The 22,358-nt window shown below is 41.6% G+C and overlaps 1 protein-coding gene across 1 annotated transcript; it reads left to right on the forward strand.

Annotated features, from left to right (window-relative positions):
• The first annotated feature begins 768 nt into the window (after window positions 1-768).
• LOC106083481 (cytosol aminopeptidase-like) lies at window positions 769-6,876 on the forward strand. Its single transcript, XM_013246527.2, has 3 exons — window positions 769-1,905; window positions 6,080-6,544; window positions 6,607-6,876. The coding sequence occupies exons 1-3, from the start codon at window positions 868-870 to the stop codon at window positions 6,754-6,756; spliced, it is 1,653 nt and encodes a 550-aa protein (XP_013101981.1). The 5' UTR covers window positions 769-867; the 3' UTR covers window positions 6,757-6,876.
• The last annotated feature ends 15,482 nt before the right edge of the window (window positions 6,877-22,358 follow it).

Here is a 22,358-nt window from a genome sequence, read left to right on the forward strand (position 1 = left end):
ATAAAAGGCGCATTTATTGTCCAATGTCGCCGAAATTTGGGACATTGAGTTATGTTAAACCCCTTGACATAGTTCTGCATTATGGCTCATATCGGTGAAGATTTGGATATAGATGCCATATAGACCGATCTCTCGGTTTTGGGTTTGACACATTGACTTATGTTGGGTGTGACACATTGACGATGTAACTGCTATGGGACATAAGGTATGCAGTTTTCACTGGATTTTGATGAAAGGTGGTTTACATATTTACCCGAGGTGGTGGGTATCCAAAGTTCGGCCCGGCCGAACTTAACGCCGTTTTACTTGTTTTTTTTTTCAGTGTAAAATTATTGCTTTTATCTGGTCTTGTCTGCTTCAATATTGTTTTGTCAACATTCAATCTTTTTGGGGTTTGTGTGTTTTTTTTTTTTTTTTCTTTTATTGTCCTTCCCAAGACGAAAACTTTGTGTTATTGCTCTTTACCGAACGAAAGTCCTTCACACGACCATGCACATAAAACAAAAAAGTCCTTCAGACATGACCCACCAGGCAGCTGTCACAGACAATCACAAAACATCAAGCCAGATTGCCTTTTTTTTGGGAGATAAGTGGTACTTTTTAAGCTTTAAGGTTTCTTAGGAAAACTACTTGAATAAGAAAAAAAAAAATGAAGCAGATGTTTTCATGAGAACAAAAACAAAAAAAAAACACTTTGGCACAAAAAAATAATCTAGACTTTTAAAAAATTTTTCTTATGAAAAACACAAGTTCTTTGAGATTTTTGTTCAACAACATTTCTATAATCGAAGAAAAACATTTTTCAACATTAAGTAAAAATCTTTCAAGCGGCATACTTCGTTGTCTCTGCTCTATTGGAAATAGAAAATGTGTTCTCTAATGCGTCTCAAGGCTTTGGATGTGGGCAACAAGAAGCTGTATGGCCTTCGCTCTTATGCCTCGCAAGCCATTAACCAAATGATTCAACTGCAGCATACGGAAATTTGTGCAGATCCCCCCTCCAGAGGTTTGGTTTTGGGAGTCTATGCCGAGGAGGAGGACAAAAATGACACTGGCATTCTAACTGCTGCAGCCTGGAGATACAACGTCCAGAAAACTGCAGGACGTTTGCTGGAGGTTTTGCGTATGTCTGGACCTATGCCTAAGGTGGGTGAGTCACGTTTGCTCTTTGCCCAGGAAACTGAGAAAATTCCCTACTATTCGGCTGTGGCTATGATTGGCTTGGGCAAGGAATGTCTCGGCTATAATCCCTATGAGATCCTGGATGAGCAAAAGGAAGCCATACGAAGATCTGTGGCAAAGGCTTGCATGGATTTGGCCCTCTTGGATACCGACCGCATTGAGGTGGAAAATTGTGGTCATGCTGAATCGGCAGCTGAGGGAGCCGCTTTGGGTGTTTGGGCCTATCAGGAGTTAAGAGACTCTAAAAACCGCCTGGCCGTTCCCTCTATAGATTTGTATACCCATAAAGATGAGATCTGTGACATTGAAGGTTGGCGTATTGGTCTACAGAAGGCTGCAGCTCAAAATTTGGCCCGCCAGTTACAAGAAATGCCTTCGAATATTTTAACACCTACAGCATTTGCCCAAAATGTGGTGGAGGTTCTCTGCAAATCAGGTGTCAACGTAGAGGTCAAGGTTGAGGGTTGGGCTGAGAGTCAAATGATGAATGCCTTTTTGTCAGTGGGCAAGGCTTCGTGTGAACCGCCCATCTTTTTGGAGTTGAGCTACTATGGCACCTCAGCCGAAGAAAGACCCATAGTTTTGGTAGGTCAAGGCTTGACTTATGATTGCGGAGGCATATGCTTGAAAGATAAACAGGATCTGTTTGAGATGAGAGGTGATGTCACAGGAGCAGCAGTAGTGGTGGCAGCCTGCAGAGCCATAGCCAGCCTAAGATTGCCGGTAAGAGAAAACAAAAATTGAAAAAATACTTTTCACCTCTTCTCTCTAGCCCACCATCTAAGGAGGGGGGTATATTCATTTTTCATTGCATGTGCAAAAGATTCATTTCCGACCTTTTCAAATGTACGAGTTCTAGTTATGTCCATCCGTCTATCTGTTTGTCCGTCTGTCGGTTGAAATCACACTTAAGTCCCTAAAACTGGAATTACGAAGCTGAAAACTTGCACTGAATCTTTTTCTGTCCATTGACAGGTTGAGTTCAAAGACGGGCCATATCGGACTATATATTGACGTAGCAGGCATATAGAAGAAGGAGAATAGAATCTCCCGATTTAGGGTCTAAGGTTCAGCCGCATTTATTACCTGATTTCGCTGAAATTTAGCACAATAAGTAGGCGCCCCAGTAGCCGAGTTGATAGCAGGCTCCGAGTGCAGGGGCCGTGGGTCTGTCGCTACTGTGGTATCACAATGGACTAAACATATCTAAGTGAGTCTGTAAAGGACTTTCGCTCTTAGCTATCCTAACCCAGCGCAATGAGTTGTGTTAAGATCCCCGACATCCATGCTGAAGGTTGACACAGCAGTCTATATCTATATTTGGACCCCTGTAGACCGATCTCCTTATTTGAGGTCTAAATCCCATAAAAGCGGCATCTATTATCCGATTAGTGTTAAGATCCCCAAATAAAGTCCAAATCGGAATATCTTCTAATACTCACACAGTGTTTACCTTTAAGGACCCGCAAGACTATAACACAACCATAAATCTTTTTCTAGGTACCTGGTAATGGTGAGGTGGTAGGTACCTTGTAATGGTTGAGGTGCTTGATGTAGGGGGTCGATCGGTTGAGTAAATTCGATATTCAGTCGGTTCCTTCTGTATTCGGAAAGTTTAGGCTGGTTGCGTTATACGGCGGTGAATGATTCGGATTGTTCAGTATTCGGTTGTCTTCAGGCGGTGGGCTTACTCGGGGACTTAGAGTTGGCTTATCGTGGAAAGACCAGAGCAGAGTTAAGAGAAAAGGGATGTACAATACAGTACGGATGCGAACAGGTAGTGTTAGGATGCGAACTAGATTCCTAGTCGCGTTAGGATGCGAACTAGTTGTCTAGACGCGTAAGGATGCGAACTAGTTTCCTAGTAGTGTTGCGATGCGAACGAATCAGCGTTGAGATGCGAACCAGTTGCCTACTCGCGTAAGGATGCGAACTAGTTGCCTAGTCGCGTTAGTATGTAAACGATCAGCGTTAAGATTCGAACGCGTTAGGATGTAAACTAGTTTCCTAGACGCGTAAGGATGGGAACGAATCAGCGTTAGAATGCAAACCAGTTGTCCAGTCGCGTTAGGATGCGAACTAGTTGCCAAGTCAAGTTAGGATGCGAACGAATCAGCGTTAGGATGAGAACCATTTGCCCAGTAAGGACGCGAACTAGTTGCCAAGTCGAGTTAGGATGTAAACAATCAGCGTTAGTATGCGAACGAATCAGCTTTAGGATGCAAACTAGTTTCGTAGTCGCGTAAGGACGAGAACGAATCGCGTTAGGATGCGAACGAAACAGCGTTAGAATGCGAACCAGTTGACCAGTCGCGTTAGGATTCGAACAAGTTGCCTAGTCACGTAAGGATGCGAACTAGTTTCCTAGTCGCGTTAGGATGCGAACCAGTTGCCCAGTTAGGATGCAAACTGGTTGCCTAGTAGCGTAGAGATGTAAACGATCAGCGTTAGGATGCGAACTAGTTGCCTGGTCGAGTTAGGATGCTAATGAATCATCTTTAGAATGTAAACTAGTTTCCAAGTCGCTTTGGGATGCGAACGAATCGCGTTAGGATGCGAACGAATCAGCGTTAGAATGCAAACCAGTTGCCCAGTCGCGTTAGGATGCGAACTAGTTTCCTAGTCGCGTAAGGGTGCGAACTAATTTCCTAGTGGCGTTAGGATGCGAACGAAACAGCGTTAGGATGCGAACCAGTTGCCTACTCGCGTAAGGATGCGAACTAGTTGGCCAGTTAGGATGCGAACTAGTTGCATAGTCGCGTTAGAATGTAAACGATCAGCGTTAGGATGCGAATTAGTTGCGTGGTCGCTTTGGGGTGCGAACGAATTAGTTTTAGGATGCAAACTAGTTTCCCAGTCGCGTAAGGATGCGAACGAATCGCGTTAGGATGCGAACGAATCAGCGTTAGGAAGCGAACCAGTTGCCTACTCGCGTAAGGATGCGAACTAGTTTCCTAGTGGCATTAGGATTTGAACGAATCAGCGTTAGGATGTGAGCAAGTTGCCCAGTTATGATTGCCTAGTCGCGTTAGAATGTAAACGATCAGCGTTAGGATGCGTATTAGTTGCGTGGTCGCGTTAGGATGCGAACGAATCAGCTTTAGGATGCAAACTACTTTCCTAGCCGCGTAAGGATGCGAACGAATCGCGTTAGGATGCGAACGATTCAGCGTTAGGATGCGAACTAATTGCCTAGTCGCGTAAGGATGCAAACTAGTTTCCTAGTGGCGTTAGGATGCGAACAAGTTGCCCAGTTAAAATGCGAACTAGTTGCCTAGTCGCGTTAGAATGTAAACGATCAGCGTTAGGATGCGAATTAGTTGCGTGGGTTCGCGTCGGATGCGAACGAATCGGCGTTAGGATGCGAACAAGTTGCCCAGTTAAGATGCGAACTAGTTGCCTAGTCGCGTTAGAATATAAACGATCAGCGTTAGGATGCGAATTAGTTGCATGGTCGCGTTAGGATGCGAACGAATAAGCTTTAGGATGCAAACTAGTTTCCTAGTCGCGTAAGGATGCGAACGAATCGCGTTAAAATGCAAACGAATCAGCGTTAGAAGGCGAACAAGTTGACCCGTCGCGTTAGGATGCGAACTATTTGCCTAGTCGCGTAAGGATGCGAACTAGTTTCCTAGTCGCATTAGGAAGCGAACCAATTGCCCAGTTAGGATGCACACTGGTTGCCAAATCGCGTTAAACGATCAGCGTTAGGATGCGAACAAGTTGCCTGGTCGTGTTAGGATGCGAACGAATCAGCTTTAGGATGCAAACTAGTTTCCTAGTCGCGTTGGTATGCGAACGAAATACGTTAGGACGAATAAGCGTTAGGATGCGAACAAGTTTCCTAGTCGCATAAGGATGTGAAGTAATTTCCTAGCCACATTATTTTTGGTACCAACGGAACCGTAGGTTAGGATGCGACCAAATCGCGTTAATCGGTGATGAAATCCTTAGGGCGTCTAGGCTTTCAAACTCCCGATTGAAAGAATTTCTCCCAAAACTGATCAATTCAATACCCGATTTTGCTGGAACTTGGCACAGATTCTCTCCGAATATCGAGCAGATAGGATAATATTTGGATATAGCTGCCACATATATCGATCTCCCGACTTACGGCGATTTTACTGGAATTTGGAGCCATGAATTGTGGCGAGTTCTATGCTTGCAAATCATTGAATTTTATTACCAAAATCAGTGTTCGGTTCGAAATGTGTTCATTCACCGTAACGTTGCGTCCAACAGCATCTTTGAAAAAATACGGTCCAATGATTCCACCAACGTACAAACCACACCAAACAGTGCATTTTTCGGGATGCATGGGCAGTTCTTGAACGGCTTCTGGTTGCTCTTCACTCCAAATGCGGCAATTTTGCTTATTTACGTAGCCATTCAACCAGAAATGAGCCTCATCGCTGAACGGTGAATGAACACATTTCGAACCGAACACTGATTTTGGTAATAAAATTCAATGATTTGCAAGCGTTGCTCGTTAGTAAGTCTATTCATGATGAAATGTCAAAGCATACTGAGCATCTTTCTCTTTGACACCATGTCTGAAATCCCACGTGATCTGTCAAATACTAATGCACGAAAATCCTAACCTCAAAAAAATCACCCTTTAGCTGCTATGGGTTCATATTCGAAGCAATTTTCACCGCATTTGGACGAAATTTTGATTATATACAATTTCGAGGTGATAAGTATCCAAAGTGCCTTTGTTATGGCCTCCAAGTTTACCATTCGATGGAGAAAACTTAAGTGCTTGTAAATTTGAGCAAATACTTCCTATTAGTGTAGGTCGTTTATGATTTCAAATGGGCAAATCGTTCCATGTATTGATGTAGCTACCATATAAACTGATTTTATTTGTTTTCTGCTTCTTTTAATACATATGTAGGTCAATATTCGTGGCCTTATACCTGTGTGCGAAAATGTTATGGGCTGCAATGCTTTCCGCCCCGGCGACACTGTACAAACCATGAACGGCAAGCACATCAAGATTCAAGGTACCGACCATGAAGATGTCTTGGTACTGGCCGATACCCTGCTCTATGCTCAGAATTTTTGTCCCAAGACCATAATTTCGGTGGGCACCACATCGCGCAGCATGCATCAGACCTTGGGTGAAGCAGCCTGTGGGGTATTCACCAATTCGGAAATTCTATGGCAACAAATCAAACATGCCAGCATGCATACGGGAGATCGTGTGTGGCGCCTTCCTCTGTGGTGGTACTTTACAAGTGAAATTACGGCAGGACAATCATCGGATGTTCAGAACTATGGTGTGGGTACGGGTGGACGTCCGTGCAAGGCAGCAGCTTTTCTAAGAGAATTTGTACCCTGCGGCCAGTGGATGCACATAGTAAGCTTGACATATCAATAGGTTTACTTAGTGGCGACATCAAATTTTTAATTCCCTTTCAGGATGCCACAAATGTCATGACCACCAATGGTCGTTGTTTTGAATACTTGCGGCGTGGCATGGCTGGACGTCCGACTCGTACTTTGATCGAATTTATTGCCCAAAGCATTTGCAAGGATACAGCCCCAAAACCTCCACGTAAGGGAAAATAGAGAAGAGTTGACAACTTGTGATTTCATGACCTTTATTTTTATAACCTTGTCAGAATTTTTTTATGTTGGTTTTTGAATTTCGATTTCGAATCTAAAATTAATTATTGAAATTTTGGAAAATCAATTTGTTTTCGTTAAAAAGAATGGAGTTAGGCTTTTTTATAAAGGGTGATTTTTTTGAGGTTAGGATTTTCATGCATTAGTATTTGACAGATCACGTGGGATTTCAGACATGGTGTCAAAGAGAAAGATGCTCAGTATGCTTTGACATTTCATCATGAATAGACTTATTAACGAGAAACGCTTGCAAATCATTGAATTTTATTACCAAAATCAGTGTTCGGTTCGAAATGTGTTCATTCACCGTTCAGCGATGAGGCTCATTTCTGGTTGAATGGCTACGTAAATAAGCAAAATTGCCGCATTTGGAGTGAAGAGCAACCAGAAGCCGTTCAAGAACTGCCCATGCATCCCGAAAAATGCACTGTTTGGTGTGGTTTGTACGCTGGTGGAATCATTGGACCGTATTTTTTCAAAGATGCTGTTGGACGCAACGTTACGGTAAATGAACACATTTCGAACCGAACACTGATTTTGGTAATAAAATTCAATGATTTGCAAGCGTTGCTCGTTAGTAAGTCTATTCATGATGAAATGTCAAAGCATACTGAGCATCTTTCTCTTTGACACCATGTCTGAAATCCCACGTGATCTGTCAAATACTAATGCATGAAAATCCTAGTCTCAAAAAAATCACCCTTTATAAGGCCATCGATATGCTACTTAGCATACTAAATATATGTGTACAATTTTCTGATGATAAGGCCACAAATGCGACGTTCACTTAGAATGCAAAACAAGAAAAACGGCGTTAAGTTCGGCCGGGCCGAATTTTGGTGAATCGGTCCAGATTCGGATATAGCTGCCCTATAGACCGATCCTCCGATTAAGGGTCTTATTCCCATAAAAACCACATTTATTATCCGATTTGGCTGAAATGTGGGACAGTGAGTTGTGTTAGGTCCTTCGACATCTTTCGTCAATTTGACCCAGATTGGTCCAGATTTGGATATAGCTGCCATATTGACCGATCCTCCGATTTAGGGCCCTAGGCCAATAAAAGCCACATTTATTATCCTTTTTCGCTTAAATTTGGGACAGTGAGTTGTGTTAGGCCCTTCGACATCTTTCGTCAATTTGACCCAGATTGGTCCAGATTTGGATATAGCTGCCATATAGACCGATCCTCCAATTTAGGGTTTTAGGCTCATAAAAGCCACATTTATTATCCGAGTTTGCTGAAATTTGGGACAGTGACTTATAAAAGGTCCTTCGACATACTTCTTCCATTTGGCCCATTTCGGTTCAGATTTGGATATAGCTGCCATGTAGACCCATCCTCCGATTTAGGGTCTTATGCCCATAAAGGCCACATTTACTATCCGATTTTGATGAAATTTGGGACAGTGAGTTGTGTTAGGTCTTTTGACATCCTTCGTCAATTTGGCTCAGATCGGTCCAGATTTGGATATAGCTGCCATATAGACCGATCCCCCGATTTAGGATCTTAGGCCCATAAAAGCCACATTTACTATTCGATTTTGATGAAATTTAAGGCAGTGAGTTGTGTTAGGCCCTTCAATATCCTTCGTCAATTTGGCTCAGGTCGGTCCAGATTTGGATATAGCTGCCATATCGACCGATGCTCCGATTAAGGGTCCTAGGCCCATAAAAGCCACATTTATTATTCGATTTTGCTGAAATTTGGGTCAGTGCTTTGCGTTAGGCTCTTCGTCATCCTTCTTTAATTTGGCCCAAATCGGTCCAGATTAGGAAATAGCCCCCATATAGACCGATCCTCCGATTTAGGGTCCTAGGCCAATAAAAGCCACTTTACTATCCGATTTTGCTGAATTTTGGGACAGTGAGTTGTTTTAGGCCCTTTAATATCCTTCGTCAATTTGGCTCAGGTTGGTCCAGATTTGGATATAGCTGCCATATCGACCGATCCTCCGATTTAGGGTCTTAGGCCCATAAAAGCCACATTTATTATCCGATTTTGATGAAATTTCAGTCGTAACCCTGTTGAGATTTTCGTCAATGTCTTCTATGCTTGGACATTGTTAATGATCTTTTCCGAGTCTTCTTCTGAGTAGCCTTCCGAATTTTGTCCAGCTGGTTTTCAACTTATTCCGGGAGCTTATCGGATTCGGCGCTGGCCTAAGAAATCTAAAGTTTTGAACTCATGCACGATGTTCTTTAGATCTGACACAGACAGAATGGCTTGTGCGGCGTTTCTATGCCCTAGATAGATAATTCAAGTGATACTTGAGGCTGACCAAGGTATGTTCCGACATTGACTCTATTTACCTTCCCCCTTAACATCGTGTTGCGAGTCTTTTATTTTGAACAATCTCATTAATCAATTTTCGGAAAATACATTTAGCGTAGCTTGAATTCACTATGGACTTACCATTTTAATGTTCGTTCATCCTCATTGTCCATTTTATAAATTTTAAGGGAAACAAAACATGCATATGTGTATAATCTCCTATGGCTTAATTAAGTTTTTGTGAGTTTGTATTGTATTACAATAATAATACTCTGATGATTTGATTTATTTACCATGTCCAATATTCCGTAAATCTCTTAATGGCATCGATATCATAGGCACTCCACATCCGTCGTTGTTCGTATGTAATTTGCATGGACTCGAATACATTCATGTTTCGGAAGGAATATCCCATTGTCGAAGGAGACATAACAAGTTGGCCTACCTGGCCATAAATGTTTTATTTACATGCAACACAATGATTTTGTAGTGTAACATCCGCAAAGGAAAATGTACGATTTTACATGTGTCCTCGATGATTTCTCTTAACACAACCGATAGGCTAATGTTTCCCATGGGTAAATATTAGGGCATTGCAAAATGAAATGGAGTTAAGGTTTAGGGAAATCAAGAAGACTTTATTATGTATATAAAGTCAATATAAGAATGGAGAATATATTTAGACCAAAAGATGAAAAACTTAGCCTGCCCCATGGACGGTCCTCGTGATTAATGAAATCCTGATGAATTTTGGTGGGTACTGCACGAGGATTATCGCTTATGGCATCGTGCTGCAGGCAGGTTTCTGTCGACGTTCAGCGAGATCATGGAAGGGTAACTGAGGAGGTTGTCGCGATGGGCTACCAGTAATGGGTTGAGGACCAATCCACGCATAGATATTGGTTGCCCAAAAAGTAATTGCGGATTTTTTAAAAGAAAGTAAATGCATTTTTAATAAAATTTAGAATGAACTTTAATCAAATATACTTTTTGTACACTTTTTTTCTAAAGCAAGCTAAAACTAGCAGCTGATAACTGACAGAAGAAAGAATGCAATTACAGAGTCACAAGCTGTAAAAAATTTGTCAACGCCGACTATATGAAAAATCCGCAATTACTTTTTGGGCAACCCAATATAAGATACCGGAGTTCCGACTCCCGTCCATGGACGGGGTCACCCTGCGGCTGTCAAAGGAGGCGAAGTACCTAGGCATAGTCCTCGATTCGAAACCGTCCTGGATGAGGAACACCGAGGAAAGAAGCCGTAAGGCACTGTGCGCTTTTTACTCCAGCAGGAGGGTGTTCGGTAGGAAGTGGAGGGTAACTCCCAATATATTCATTGGATATACACGGCCAGTACTGGCCTATGAAGCACTGGTGTGGTGGAATGCCATAGAGAAGAGAACTCGAGCGAGGGAAATCGTCGGGATCACAGGGGCACTGAGATCCGCACCGCAGGCAAGCTTAGGCTGAGGGAGCTCGACATGCGTCGGATCGTTGTGCCCACATTTCGATTCTAGGTCTTATGGATGCGGAGAGTAGACTGAGAAGGACCTGCGACTACCTGGCACCAGTTCCGACTGAAGTGAGGGCATTCGCGATTCGATTTTCTGAGATGGACGAATAGAGGGCAAATGCTGTACTTGCGGAGGATGAGACCTCGATCTACACAGATGGCTCTAAGATGGAATCAGGGACTGAATTGGGGGTCTATTCTGATGCACTTAATATCAGTATGACTCTGAGACTGCCGAACGATTTTGGGAGTATTGCGCCTTGTGGAGGCTCAAGAAGCATAATGGGGTGATTGGTTTATGTGGAAGCTGTATAAATCGATTCAGACCACATTGGACACGTATGTTGTAGGTCATGAGAGAAATTTTTGGCAGTCAGTTGGCTAAGGCCCTTCGATATATTTCTTCAATTTGGCCTTGATCGGTTCAGATTTGGGTATAGCTGCCATATAGACCGATCTCCCGACTTAAGGTTTTGGGTCCATAAAAGGCGCATTTATTGTCCGAAGTCGCCGATATTTGGGACGTTGACATACTTCTGTAATATGGCACAGATCGGTACAGATTTGAATATAGCTGCCATATAGACCGATCCTCCGATTTAGGGTCGTAGGCCTATAGGAGCCGCATTTACTATCCGATTTTGCTGAAATCTAGGAAAGTATGTTGTCTTAGGCCCCTCGATATCTTTCTACAATTTTGCCCACATCGGTCCAGATTTGATTATAGCTGTCATATAGACCGATCTCTCGATTTAAGGTTTTGGGCCCATAAAAACCTCGAAATGTTCGTCTAATATTTTCCCAATTTTTATTACCCTAATAAACTCGAATATTCCATCTGCCGATTCAGTGATAAACATTAATGGTCATTTTATGGAAATATTACCTGAAATATATATTTACGAGCACTTATCAATGCATGAGTTAGGAGGATGTGAGTGTTAGTGCGTTTGTAAGCAGGAGAGCAACTGCATCCTTGTTACAGTAACAGTAATTATTGCCATAGTAATTTATCACTCGTCTACATGACTACCTTGTGTATCTGTTGCAGTGATATATACTCGCTGGATCCAATGCATACTTGGAGACACTCCTGCAGGAAATATGAGACTACAATTCAAATACCATAATTTACTTGTGGCCATAATGGATGAGGCATTAGTCCATGACATAATCCATGGCATTATTATCAATTTAAATTCAAAGAAATACATATGCACTTAACTATTACTCACACAAGATTAAAAACATTCACCACATCAAATTGTCCATATAAATGTAAAGACATTACTCTTGCATTTATTTTATGCTTTGAAAATAACTAATGAATTTTATATGAGAGGGAGGGTGGCAGAAAGTAGGGGAGTAGTCCTTAAAGAAGAATAAATATTGCCATAGTTAGGGGTAAACAAGTAAAAAGGCATTAAGTTAGGCCGGGTCAAACTTTGGATACCCACCACCTCACTTTTTCAAATTTCAGCGAAATCGGGTAATAAATAAAGCTTTTAAGTGCTTCAGACCCCTTATCGGCAAATCGGTCTATATGACAGCTATATCTAAATATAGTCCCATCCGAAATTTATTTAGGTCGGGTATCAGAAGGCTAAAATTAATTTACAGTTTCAAATTTCAGCGAAATCGGTTAAAAAATAAAGCCTTTATGGGCTTCAGATCCTTTATCGGGAGATGGGTCTATATGACAGCTTTATCTAAATATGGACCGACCTAATCCATATTTAGGTCAGATGTCGAAGAGCCTAAGTCAACTCACTGTCCCAACTTTCATCAAAATCGGATAAAAAATGTAGCTTTTATGGGCCTATGACCCTAAATCTGAGGATCGGTCTATATGGCAGCTATAACCAAATCTGCACCGATCTGAGCCAAATTAAGGAAGGATGTCGAAGGGCCTAAGACAACTCACTATCCCAAATTTCAGCAAAATTGGATAATAAATGTGGACCGAAAACCCTAAATCGGAGGATCGGTCTATATGACAGCTATATCCAAATCTGGGTTAAATTGCAAAGGATGTCGAAGGGCCTAAGTCAACTCAATGTCTCAAATTTCATCCAAATCGGATAATGAATGTAGCTTGTATGGACCTAAGACCCTAAATCGGAGAATCGGTCTATATGGCAGCTATATCCAAATCTAAACCGATCTGGGCCAAATCAAAGATGGAAGTCGAAGGGCCTTACACAACTCACTGTCCCAAGTTTCATCAAAATCGGATAATAAATGTAGCTTTTATGGGCCTAAGACCCTAAATCGGAGGTTCGGTCTTTATGGCAGCTATAACCAAATCTGCACCCATCTGGGCCAAATTGACGAAGGAAGTCGAAGGACCGAACACAACTCATTGGCCCAAATTTCAGCAAAATCGGTTAATAAATGTGGCTTTTATGGGCCTAAGACCCTAAATCGGCTGATCGGTCTATATCAAGATATAGTCCGATATAGCCCATCTTCCTGCATATGGACAAAACATGAATCGGTGCAGAGCTCAGTTCATCTCAAACTTCAGCTCAATATCTCAACTTTTAAAGACTGTAGCATGACTTCAACAGACAGACGGACGGGCATGGCTATATCGTCTTTGATTTTTACGCTGATCAAAAATTTGTAAGCTTTTTTTTTTGCATGACAAAAACATCGCCAGCATTACGAGTGGATAACCACCGCTTAAAATTTTTCTGATGTGTTCGGCATCATGCTAACCTCGGCTCTACGGTGCAATATAATACTAAAATTTATTACTTAAAAACAACTTTCAGAAAAGCCTTTTAAAACATCATCTCTTTGCCCTAGGCGACGCCAAATCTGTTTTCCTCATCTCCAATACCTACTCCAAATACTTCCTGCATGTAGTGTTCGATTAGAGTGTTTTCTCTTGGGGCCTAACCATAGCCTACGGGTTACACATGCACTGCTGTTAAAGTTTCTGATTGTTCACAGTCTTTGGTTTCACATACATGTGATTGTGTGTGTGTGTGTGTGTGTGCGTAGAATTACACAGCCATTGTTGGCCATAATACGTTTTATTCTCACCTCTTACTAAAAACTATAGTCATTGGAAATTGTGCGTATACTATGTGGCTGAAGGTGCAATACCGCCATCATTCAGGCACACAAACAACCATTTAAAAGGATATTTACCAGCATGTGTATGCTTGTCAAAGTGCAGACACAAACATCTGACTATGGCCATAGTTCAAACAGAATACAACGAATTGAACAAACAAGGATTTTCAATCCTAAGTAAATACCAGAGGAGCGACCATACTCTCTCTCTCTCTCGCTCTCTCTCGCTCCTATCCTATTCTATTTCTCTTCTCGGCAAGTGTCATATTGGTGTAAGCAATCCATGGATCAAGGAGGCGAACACAAAGGAGTGACGGTCCATGTCTTAAGGGATTGACTTTGCCTGTTTTCATTTTACTTTTGATTCTTAGCAGTAGCTGCCGGATATTTTTGTGCTGTTCTTTGGATGTAGTATTTGCTGTTGTTGTTCATGGGTTTCATCTTCTTCACTTTACATTTACACAATTATTGTTATGTGTATTTGTGCTTGGCAACTTATAAACAGAATTGCCAGAATGCAAATAAATTGCAAATTTTGCCCATGAACATTCCACTAAGGAACAGGGGCAAACTTCTCACTCACCTATCAATGAGTGCAGTCCCATTCAAGTTTAAGCTCAAGTTTATAGCCGAGTCCGAACGGCGTGCCGCAGTGCGACACCTCTTCGGAGAGAAATTTTACATGGCATAGTACCCCACAAATGTTGCCAGCAGTAGGAGGGCAAAACCACCGCTAAAAATGTTTTCTGATGGTCTCACCGGGATTCGAACCCAGGCGTTCAGCGTCATAGGCGGACATGCTAACCTCTGCGCTACGGTGGCCTTCGATGCATCAACTCAAAATTTTCGAAACGGAGCAAATGCAGGTTAGTTGTGAAGAATTGGTATAAACAAATTCTTGTTTATTAGCTACTAGCAGATAGCTTGAGAAACAGTCTAGAGTATAAATGCCTTTATCTGAATTCCATACGGTCATTATTCGTCTATGAATTCGCTCGGAGGGTTTATGGTCATTTAAGTTTGGATGTTAAAGACTTATTTTAGATTAAAGGACTTTATTGGAGCCCGATATTCTCGTATGGATTTTGGTAGTGGGAAGTGCCCCATGGTGGTGGTTGGTTGGTTAAGGGGGTGGTGTGTACCCCCCAGAAACGTGGTCCCGAAAGTGGGTATGAATTTCGTGCCCTACTCCCAAATACCTTTCATTTGAGCCCCAAATTGCCAAGATCGCTAGATATGAATGTCCAATTTAGGGATGTTTTCTGAGGTGAGGTGAGGACACTTAGTCCTGAAAAAATATTAGCATCGTGCTCTAAAGTAAAAAACCATTTTATGAACCCCATATTGCCATTGGTTTAGGGGGAGTCAAACACTTGACTCCAAAATTATTTATTAAATTCGTTTTAATACCCACCATCTCAGGATGGGAATATATGTATTTTGTCATTCCGTTTGCAACACATCGAAATATCCATTTCAGACCCTTGATCAGCGTAAAAATCTAAGACGATCTAGCCATGTCCGTCCGTCCGTCTGTCCGGCTTTCTGTAAGTCCTTCTGTCCATCCGTCCGTCCGTCCGTCTGTCCGACTGTTTGTTGAAATCACGCTACAGTCTTTAAAAATAGAGATATAGAGCTGAAACTTTGCACAGATTCCTTTCTTGTCCATAAGCAGGTCAAGTTCTAAGATGGGCTATATCGGACTATATCTTGATATAGCCCCCATATAGACCGATCCGCCGATTTAGGGTCTCAGGCCCATAAAAGCCACATTTATTATCGGATTTTGCTGTAATTTGAAACAGTGAGTTGTGTTAGGCCTTTCATCATTCTTCGTTAATTTGGCCCAGATCCGTGCAGATTTGAGAGCTGCCATATAGACCGATTCTCCGATTTTGGGTCTTGGGCTCATAAAAGCCAGATCTATTATCCGATGTTGATGAAACTTGGGACAGAGAGTTATGTTGGGCCCTTCGACATTCTCACTAAGTTTCGCTCAGATTGGTTCAGATTTGGATATAGCTGCCATATAGACCGATCCGCCGATTTGGGGTCTTAGGCCCATAAAATCCACATTTATAATCCCATTTTGCTGAAATTTGGGACAGTGAGTTGTGTTAAGCCCTTCGACATCCTTCGACAACTTAGCCCAGATCGGTTCAGATTTAGATATAGCTGCCATATATACCGATCGTCCGATTAAAGGTCTTAGGCCCATAAAAGCCACATTTATTACCGGATTTTGCTGTAATTTGGAACAGTGAGTTTTGTTAGGCCTTTCAACATCCTTCGTTAATTTAGTCCAGATCGGTGCAGATTTGGTTATAGTTGCCATATAGACCGATCCTCCGACTTAGAGCCTTAGGCCCATAAAAGCCACATTTATTATCCAATTTCGCTGAAATTTGGGATAGTGGGTTGTGTTAGGCCCTTCGACATCCTTCGTCAATTTGGAGCAGATCAGCCCAGATTTGGATATAACTGCCATATAGACCGATCCTCCGATTTAAGGTCTTAGGCCCATAAAAGCCTCATTTGTTATACGATTTTGCTGAAATTTGTGCCTGTGAGTTCTCTCAGACCCTTCGACATCTTTCTTCAATTTGACCCTGATCGGTTCAGATTTGGATATAACTGCCATATAGACCGATCTCTCGATTTAGGGGTTCGGACCCATAAAAGGCGCATTTATTGTCCGATGTCGCCGAACTTTGGGACAGTGAGTTAAATTAAGCCCCTTGACATACTTCTGCAATATGGCACAGATACGTCCAGATTTTGATATAGCTGCCATATAGACCGATCTCTCGGTTTTAGGTTTGTGGGTCATATAAGGCGCATTTATTGTCCGATGTCGATGAAATTTGAGACAGTGAGTTGTCTTAGACCCTTCGACATCATTCATCAAATTGGCCCAGATCGGTTGAGATTTGGATATAGCTGCCATATAAACTGATCCTCCGTTTTAAGGTCTTAGGCCATTAAAAGGCGCATTTATTATGCGATTTCGCCGAAATTAAGTTAAAGTTAAGCCCTTCCATTCTTCTTCAATTTGAATCAGATCGGCCCAGATTTGGATATAGTTGCCATATAGACCGATCCTCCGATTTAGGGCTTTGGGCCCATAAAGGCGCATTTATAATCCAATTTCACTGAAATTTGACACAGTGACTTATGTTAGGCTTTTCGACATCCGTGTCGTATAAGGTTCAGATCGGTTTATTTTTAGATATAGCTACTGAAAAGATCAATATTTTGTTATACACAGTTGAACAATGACTTGTACTTATTAGTATTTGGTCCAAATCGGAACATATTTCGATATAACTGCTATGGGACATAAGGTATGCATTTTTCACCGGATTTTGACGAAAGGTAGTTTACATATATACCCGAGGTGGTGGGTATACAAAGTTCGGCCCGACCGAACTTAACGCATTTTTACTTGTTTATGTCATATTCGTAATCTTCTCTCGAATACCTTTTGTTTGTGTCGCATATTGATATGAACATCTAATATGTTTTTAGGGGAACTTTTGGGATTGTAGTGTTCACTGGGTTCCTTGGACCCAATTTTTAATAACATATTTGCATTCTACTCTCCAATACCTTTCATTTGATACCCATATTGTCCCGCTCGTTCAACCTTGATTTTGGGTGGTGTTTTTTGGGGTAATGGGGAGGGTCCGCCCCTTCCAAAAACAACAGATTATATAGCATATTCCTCCTTCCTGGCCATATTCGTAATCTACTCCCGATACTCTCCCGACCTATATGTCTATTTGAAAGGGTTTTGGGGGTCGGGGCATCCCCCTAGGTATTTGGACCCAAATTTTGACATCAAATTTGTATTCTACTCCCGAATACCTTTCATTTGAGTTACATATTGCCCCGATCAGTCCACTTTTATTTTTTTTTTTTTGGTACTTTTTGCGTAAGGGAAGGGTCCGCCCCCCTTGACATACCAAAAAATTATAAAGCCTATTGCTTCTTCCGGACCACTCCCCACAATCTGTGAAAATTTGAAAGAAACCGGTTTAGCCGGAACAAACAAATTTACAAACCCACAAACTAACACAAATTCCTTTTTTATATATGTCGAATAATTCGCCTCTAATACATTCTTTTATTTCTAAATTGGTAACTCTAATTTCATTGTAATAGTCGACGATCATTGAGCAGTATATGAGTGTGTGGATATATGCATGTATGTGTGGGTGGCAGTAGATGAGCCAAGGCTTGAGTAAATAAGTTTTGACAATGCTAACACCTTAACTTACACAAACTCTCTCACACCTTTGCTCACACACGCATTTACACACACACACACAAATATTCATTCGCTTTAGGTTTATTTGGAAAACTACCATAATACTAAGTAAACGTAATAAAAGCAAATGCTCCACGAAATCCTTTGACAGTGTCTGGCAGACACTTTGACTTACAATGTGACAGACGATGGCTTAAAAGCTATCTTTGGCAAAGGAAAACGCACCATAAGTACACTCGCACATACCCTTGTCATATAAAATTGACAATGGTAGTTTCCTTTTGATTGTTAAGGGATTATCTTGTACAGGTGAGTAGTGTTCGAAAGTGTGTGTGTGTGTGTGGGAGCAAGCGAATGGCGGCAAACAGCTTCAGTCATTTATTTACAGAAGTTGCTTTTAAATGTCGGGCATTAGAGTTGAAAAGTTGCGGAAACGGAGCATAGCATTTCTTAAAAGAATTTCAGTGGGAAATATGAGAACTTTGCACAATGGTCTTAAACGAAAATTGAATATTTCAAAATTACTTAAAACAAATTTCAATTGATTTTCTGCTTACCTTAGTGAGAGGAGAGCACACATTTCGAAATTCCGTATGTATAACTTACTAGCCGAAGGGGTCCCGCTCCGCTGCGCCTTCTTTAACTCTTAATTATCTTTTTAGGGTGGGGACACTTCACCCTGAATGCGCATATCGAATTCGTGCCATTGTAGCCTATGACATTGAACGCGTTCGAATCCTGGCGAGAACATCGGACACAGCGGTGTTTATCCCCCCCTTTGGCGACTTTTGCGAGGTACAATGCCATGCATGGTCATTTAAAAAATTTTTCCTCAATAAGGTGCCGCACTGCGGGACGCCGTTCGGACTTGGCTATAAAAAAAGGTCCCTTATCATTGAGTTTAAACTTGAACCGGAAAGCACTCATTGATGTGTGAGAATTTGCCCCTTCTCGGTTCCTGGTGATAATGTTCTCATTAGGGAAGGGATGGCACCTCTGACATTTCGACTCAAATGTGGATGTCAAATTCGTGCTGCACTTCCAAATCTCTAGCATTTGAGCCCCATATTGCCAGGGGCGGTATATATTGGGTTGCCCAAAAAGTAATTGCGGATTTTTCATATAGTCGGCGTTGACAAATTTTTTCACAGCTTGTGACTCTGTAATTGCATTCTTTCTTCTGTCAGTTATCAGCTGTTACTTTTAGCTTGCTTTAGAAAAAAAGTGTAAAAAAAGGATATTTGATTAAAGTTCATTCTAAGTTTTATTAAAAAAACATTCACTTTCTTTTAAAAAATCCGCAATTACTTTTTGGGCAACCCAATATAAACCGTTTGGAGGGTGTTCTGGGTCTGGGGCGGTCACCGGCACTTTGCACTGAAAATAGATATCAAATTCGTTCTTTATTCCCAGCGGAAATGAAGTTCAGATTAGGGGGTGATTTAGGGCGTACCCCAAAACACTTGGCTCTAAAATTGGATATCAAATTAGTTTTCTATTCTCAAATACCTTTCAATAACCCATTTGACGTAGCTTTAGGAGGATAAGCGCCACCTAGACTTGAACGCAAATTTTAATGTCATATTCGTAATCTACTCCCTAATCTCTTTCATTTGAGTCCCATATAGCCATGGTCGGCTAATATGCCAATTTTGGGGTATTTGGGGGTGGGCGACCTCCCATCACTTGGACCTAAAATTTTATGCCATATTTGTAATCTACTGCCTAATACTTTTCATTTGAGTCCCATATTGACATGAACTTCGAATTTATCTGTTTGGAGGAGTTTTAGGGCTGGGGGAGGGGGGCCCACTAGGTACTCGAACCCAAATTTTAATACCATATTCGTTTTCTGGTCCCCAATACCTTTTATATGATACACTTATTGTGCCCATCGGACCACTTTCGGATATGGGTGGCGTTTTTGGGGTAAGGGGGAGGATCCGCCTCCAAACGATATCAAAAAATTATATAGCCTATGTTGGCTTCCAGACAAATGTGCACAGTCTATGAAACTTTTAAGAAAATAGGTTCATTTTTGAGAGGTGGCGTGACCCCCTATACTTCAATCTGATTTTGTAGGCCACATTCGAAATCTACTCCCGAATACCTTTCATTTGAGCCCCATATTGAAATGAACATTCAATATGTCTGTTTGGGGGAGTTTTGGGGTTGGGGGGCCCGATGGGTACTTGGACTCAAAATTAAATACCATATTAGTATTCTACTCTCCAATACCTTTCATTTGATATCGACATTGTCCCGATCGGTCCACTTTTGATTTTGAGTTGTGTTTTTGGCATAAGGGGGAGGGTCCGTTCCCCTTCCGAAAATTTCGAGAAAATCGTTTCTGCCGTTTTTATACCCACCACCGAAGGATGGGGTATATTCATTTTGTCATTCCGTTTGCAACACATCGAAATATTCATTTCCGACCCTAAAAAGTATATATATTCTTGATCAGCATAAAAATCTAAGACGATCTAGACATGTCCGTCCGTCTGTCCGTCTGTCCGTCTGTCTGTTGAAATCACGCTACAGTCTTTAAAAATAGAGATATTGAGCTGAAATTTTGCACAGGTTCCTTTTTTGTCCATAAGCTGGTCACGTTCGAAGATGGGCTACATCGGACTATATCTTCATATAGCCCCCATATAGACCGATCCGCCGATTTAGGGTCTTAGGCCCATAAAAGCCACGTTTACTATCCGATTTTGATGAAATTTGGGACAGTGAGTTGTGTTAGACCCCTCGACATCCTTCGTCAATTTGGCTCAGATCGGTCCAGATTTGGATAAAGCAGCCATATAGACCGATCCTCCGATTTAGGGTCTAAGGCCCATAAAAGCCACATATATGGTCCGATTTCGCTGAAATTTGGGAAAGTGAGTTGTCTTGGGCCCTTTGACATGTTTCTTTAATTTGGTGCAGATCGGTTCAGATTAGGATATAGCTGCCATAGAGACCGACCCTCCGGTGTAGGGTCTTAGACCCACAAAAGCCACATTTATTATCCGATTTTGATGAAAATCGGGATAGTGAATTGTGTAAGGCCCATCGACATCCCTCGTTAATTTGGCTCAGATCGGTCCAGATTTGGATATAGCTGCCATATAGATCGATCCTCCGATTTATGGTGTAAGGCCCATAATAGCCACATTCATTATCCGGTTTTGCTGAAATTTGGGACAGTGAGTTGTGTTAGGCCCTTTGATATATTTCTTCAATTTGGTCTAGATCGGTTCAAATTTGGATATAGCTGCCATATAGACCGATTTCTTGATTTATGGCTTTGGGCCCATAAAATGCTCATTTATTGCCCGATGTCGCCGAAATTTGGAACAGTGAGTTAAGTTAAGCCCCTTGATATACTTCTGCAATATCGCACTGATCGGTCCAGATTTCGATATAGCTGCCATATAGACCGATATCTAGGTTTTAGGTTTTGGGGCCATAAAAGACGCATTTATTGTCCGATCTTGCTGAAATTTGAGACAGTGAGTTTGGTTAGGCTCTTCGATGTCCTTCTTCAATTTTGCCCAGATCGCTCCAGATTTGAATATAGCTGTCATGTAGACCGATCTCTGGATTTAAGGTTTAGGTCCCATAAAAGAGGCATTTATTGTCCGATTTCGCCGAAATTTGTGACAGTGCTTAGTGTTAGGCTCTTCGACATGTTTATGCAACTTGGCTCAAATCGGTCCAGATTTGGATATAGCTGCCATGTAGACCGATATCTCGATTTAAGCTTTAGGGCCCATAAAAGAGGCATTTATTGTCCGATTGCGCCGAAATTTGGGACAGTGCTTAGTGTTAGGCTTTTCGACATGTTTATGCAACTTGGCCCAAATCGGTCCAGATTTGGATATAGCTGCCATGTAGACCGATATCTCGATTTAATGTCTTGGCCCCATAAAAGGCGCATTTATAATCCGATTTCACTGAAATTTGACACAGTGACTTATGTTCGGCTTTTCGAAATCCGTGACGTATATAGTTCAGATCGGTATGGGGTATATGAGTATAAGGTATGAAATTTTCACCGATTTTTGATGAAAGTTGGTTTACATATATACCCGAGGTGGTGGGTATCCAAAGTTCGGCCCGGCCGGACTTAACGCCTTTTTACTTGTTTTCCGATTCGTTCAGCGTCAAATGTGGACGCTGAACGAATGCGTTCAGCGTCAAATGTGAACATGCTTACCTCTGCGCCACGGTGACCACCATTTATGACATCCAAATCACCTTTTTTTAGGAGGTTTGGTTTATACATTGAAATCGTTTAAACAACTTGCCAATTCTTGGAGGAGTGTGTTTTAGATCCTGCCTAGACAAACTTACAAAGCTTTTCTTTGTTTACTTGCAATGTAAGATGATATTTCTTTTGTATTTTTTCGGAT

This window comes from Stomoxys calcitrans, chromosome 1 (genome assembly GCF_963082655.1).
Source record: "Stomoxys calcitrans chromosome 1, idStoCalc2.1, whole genome shotgun sequence".
NCBI classification, from domain to species: Eukaryota; Metazoa; Arthropoda; class Insecta; order Diptera; family Muscidae; genus Stomoxys; species Stomoxys calcitrans.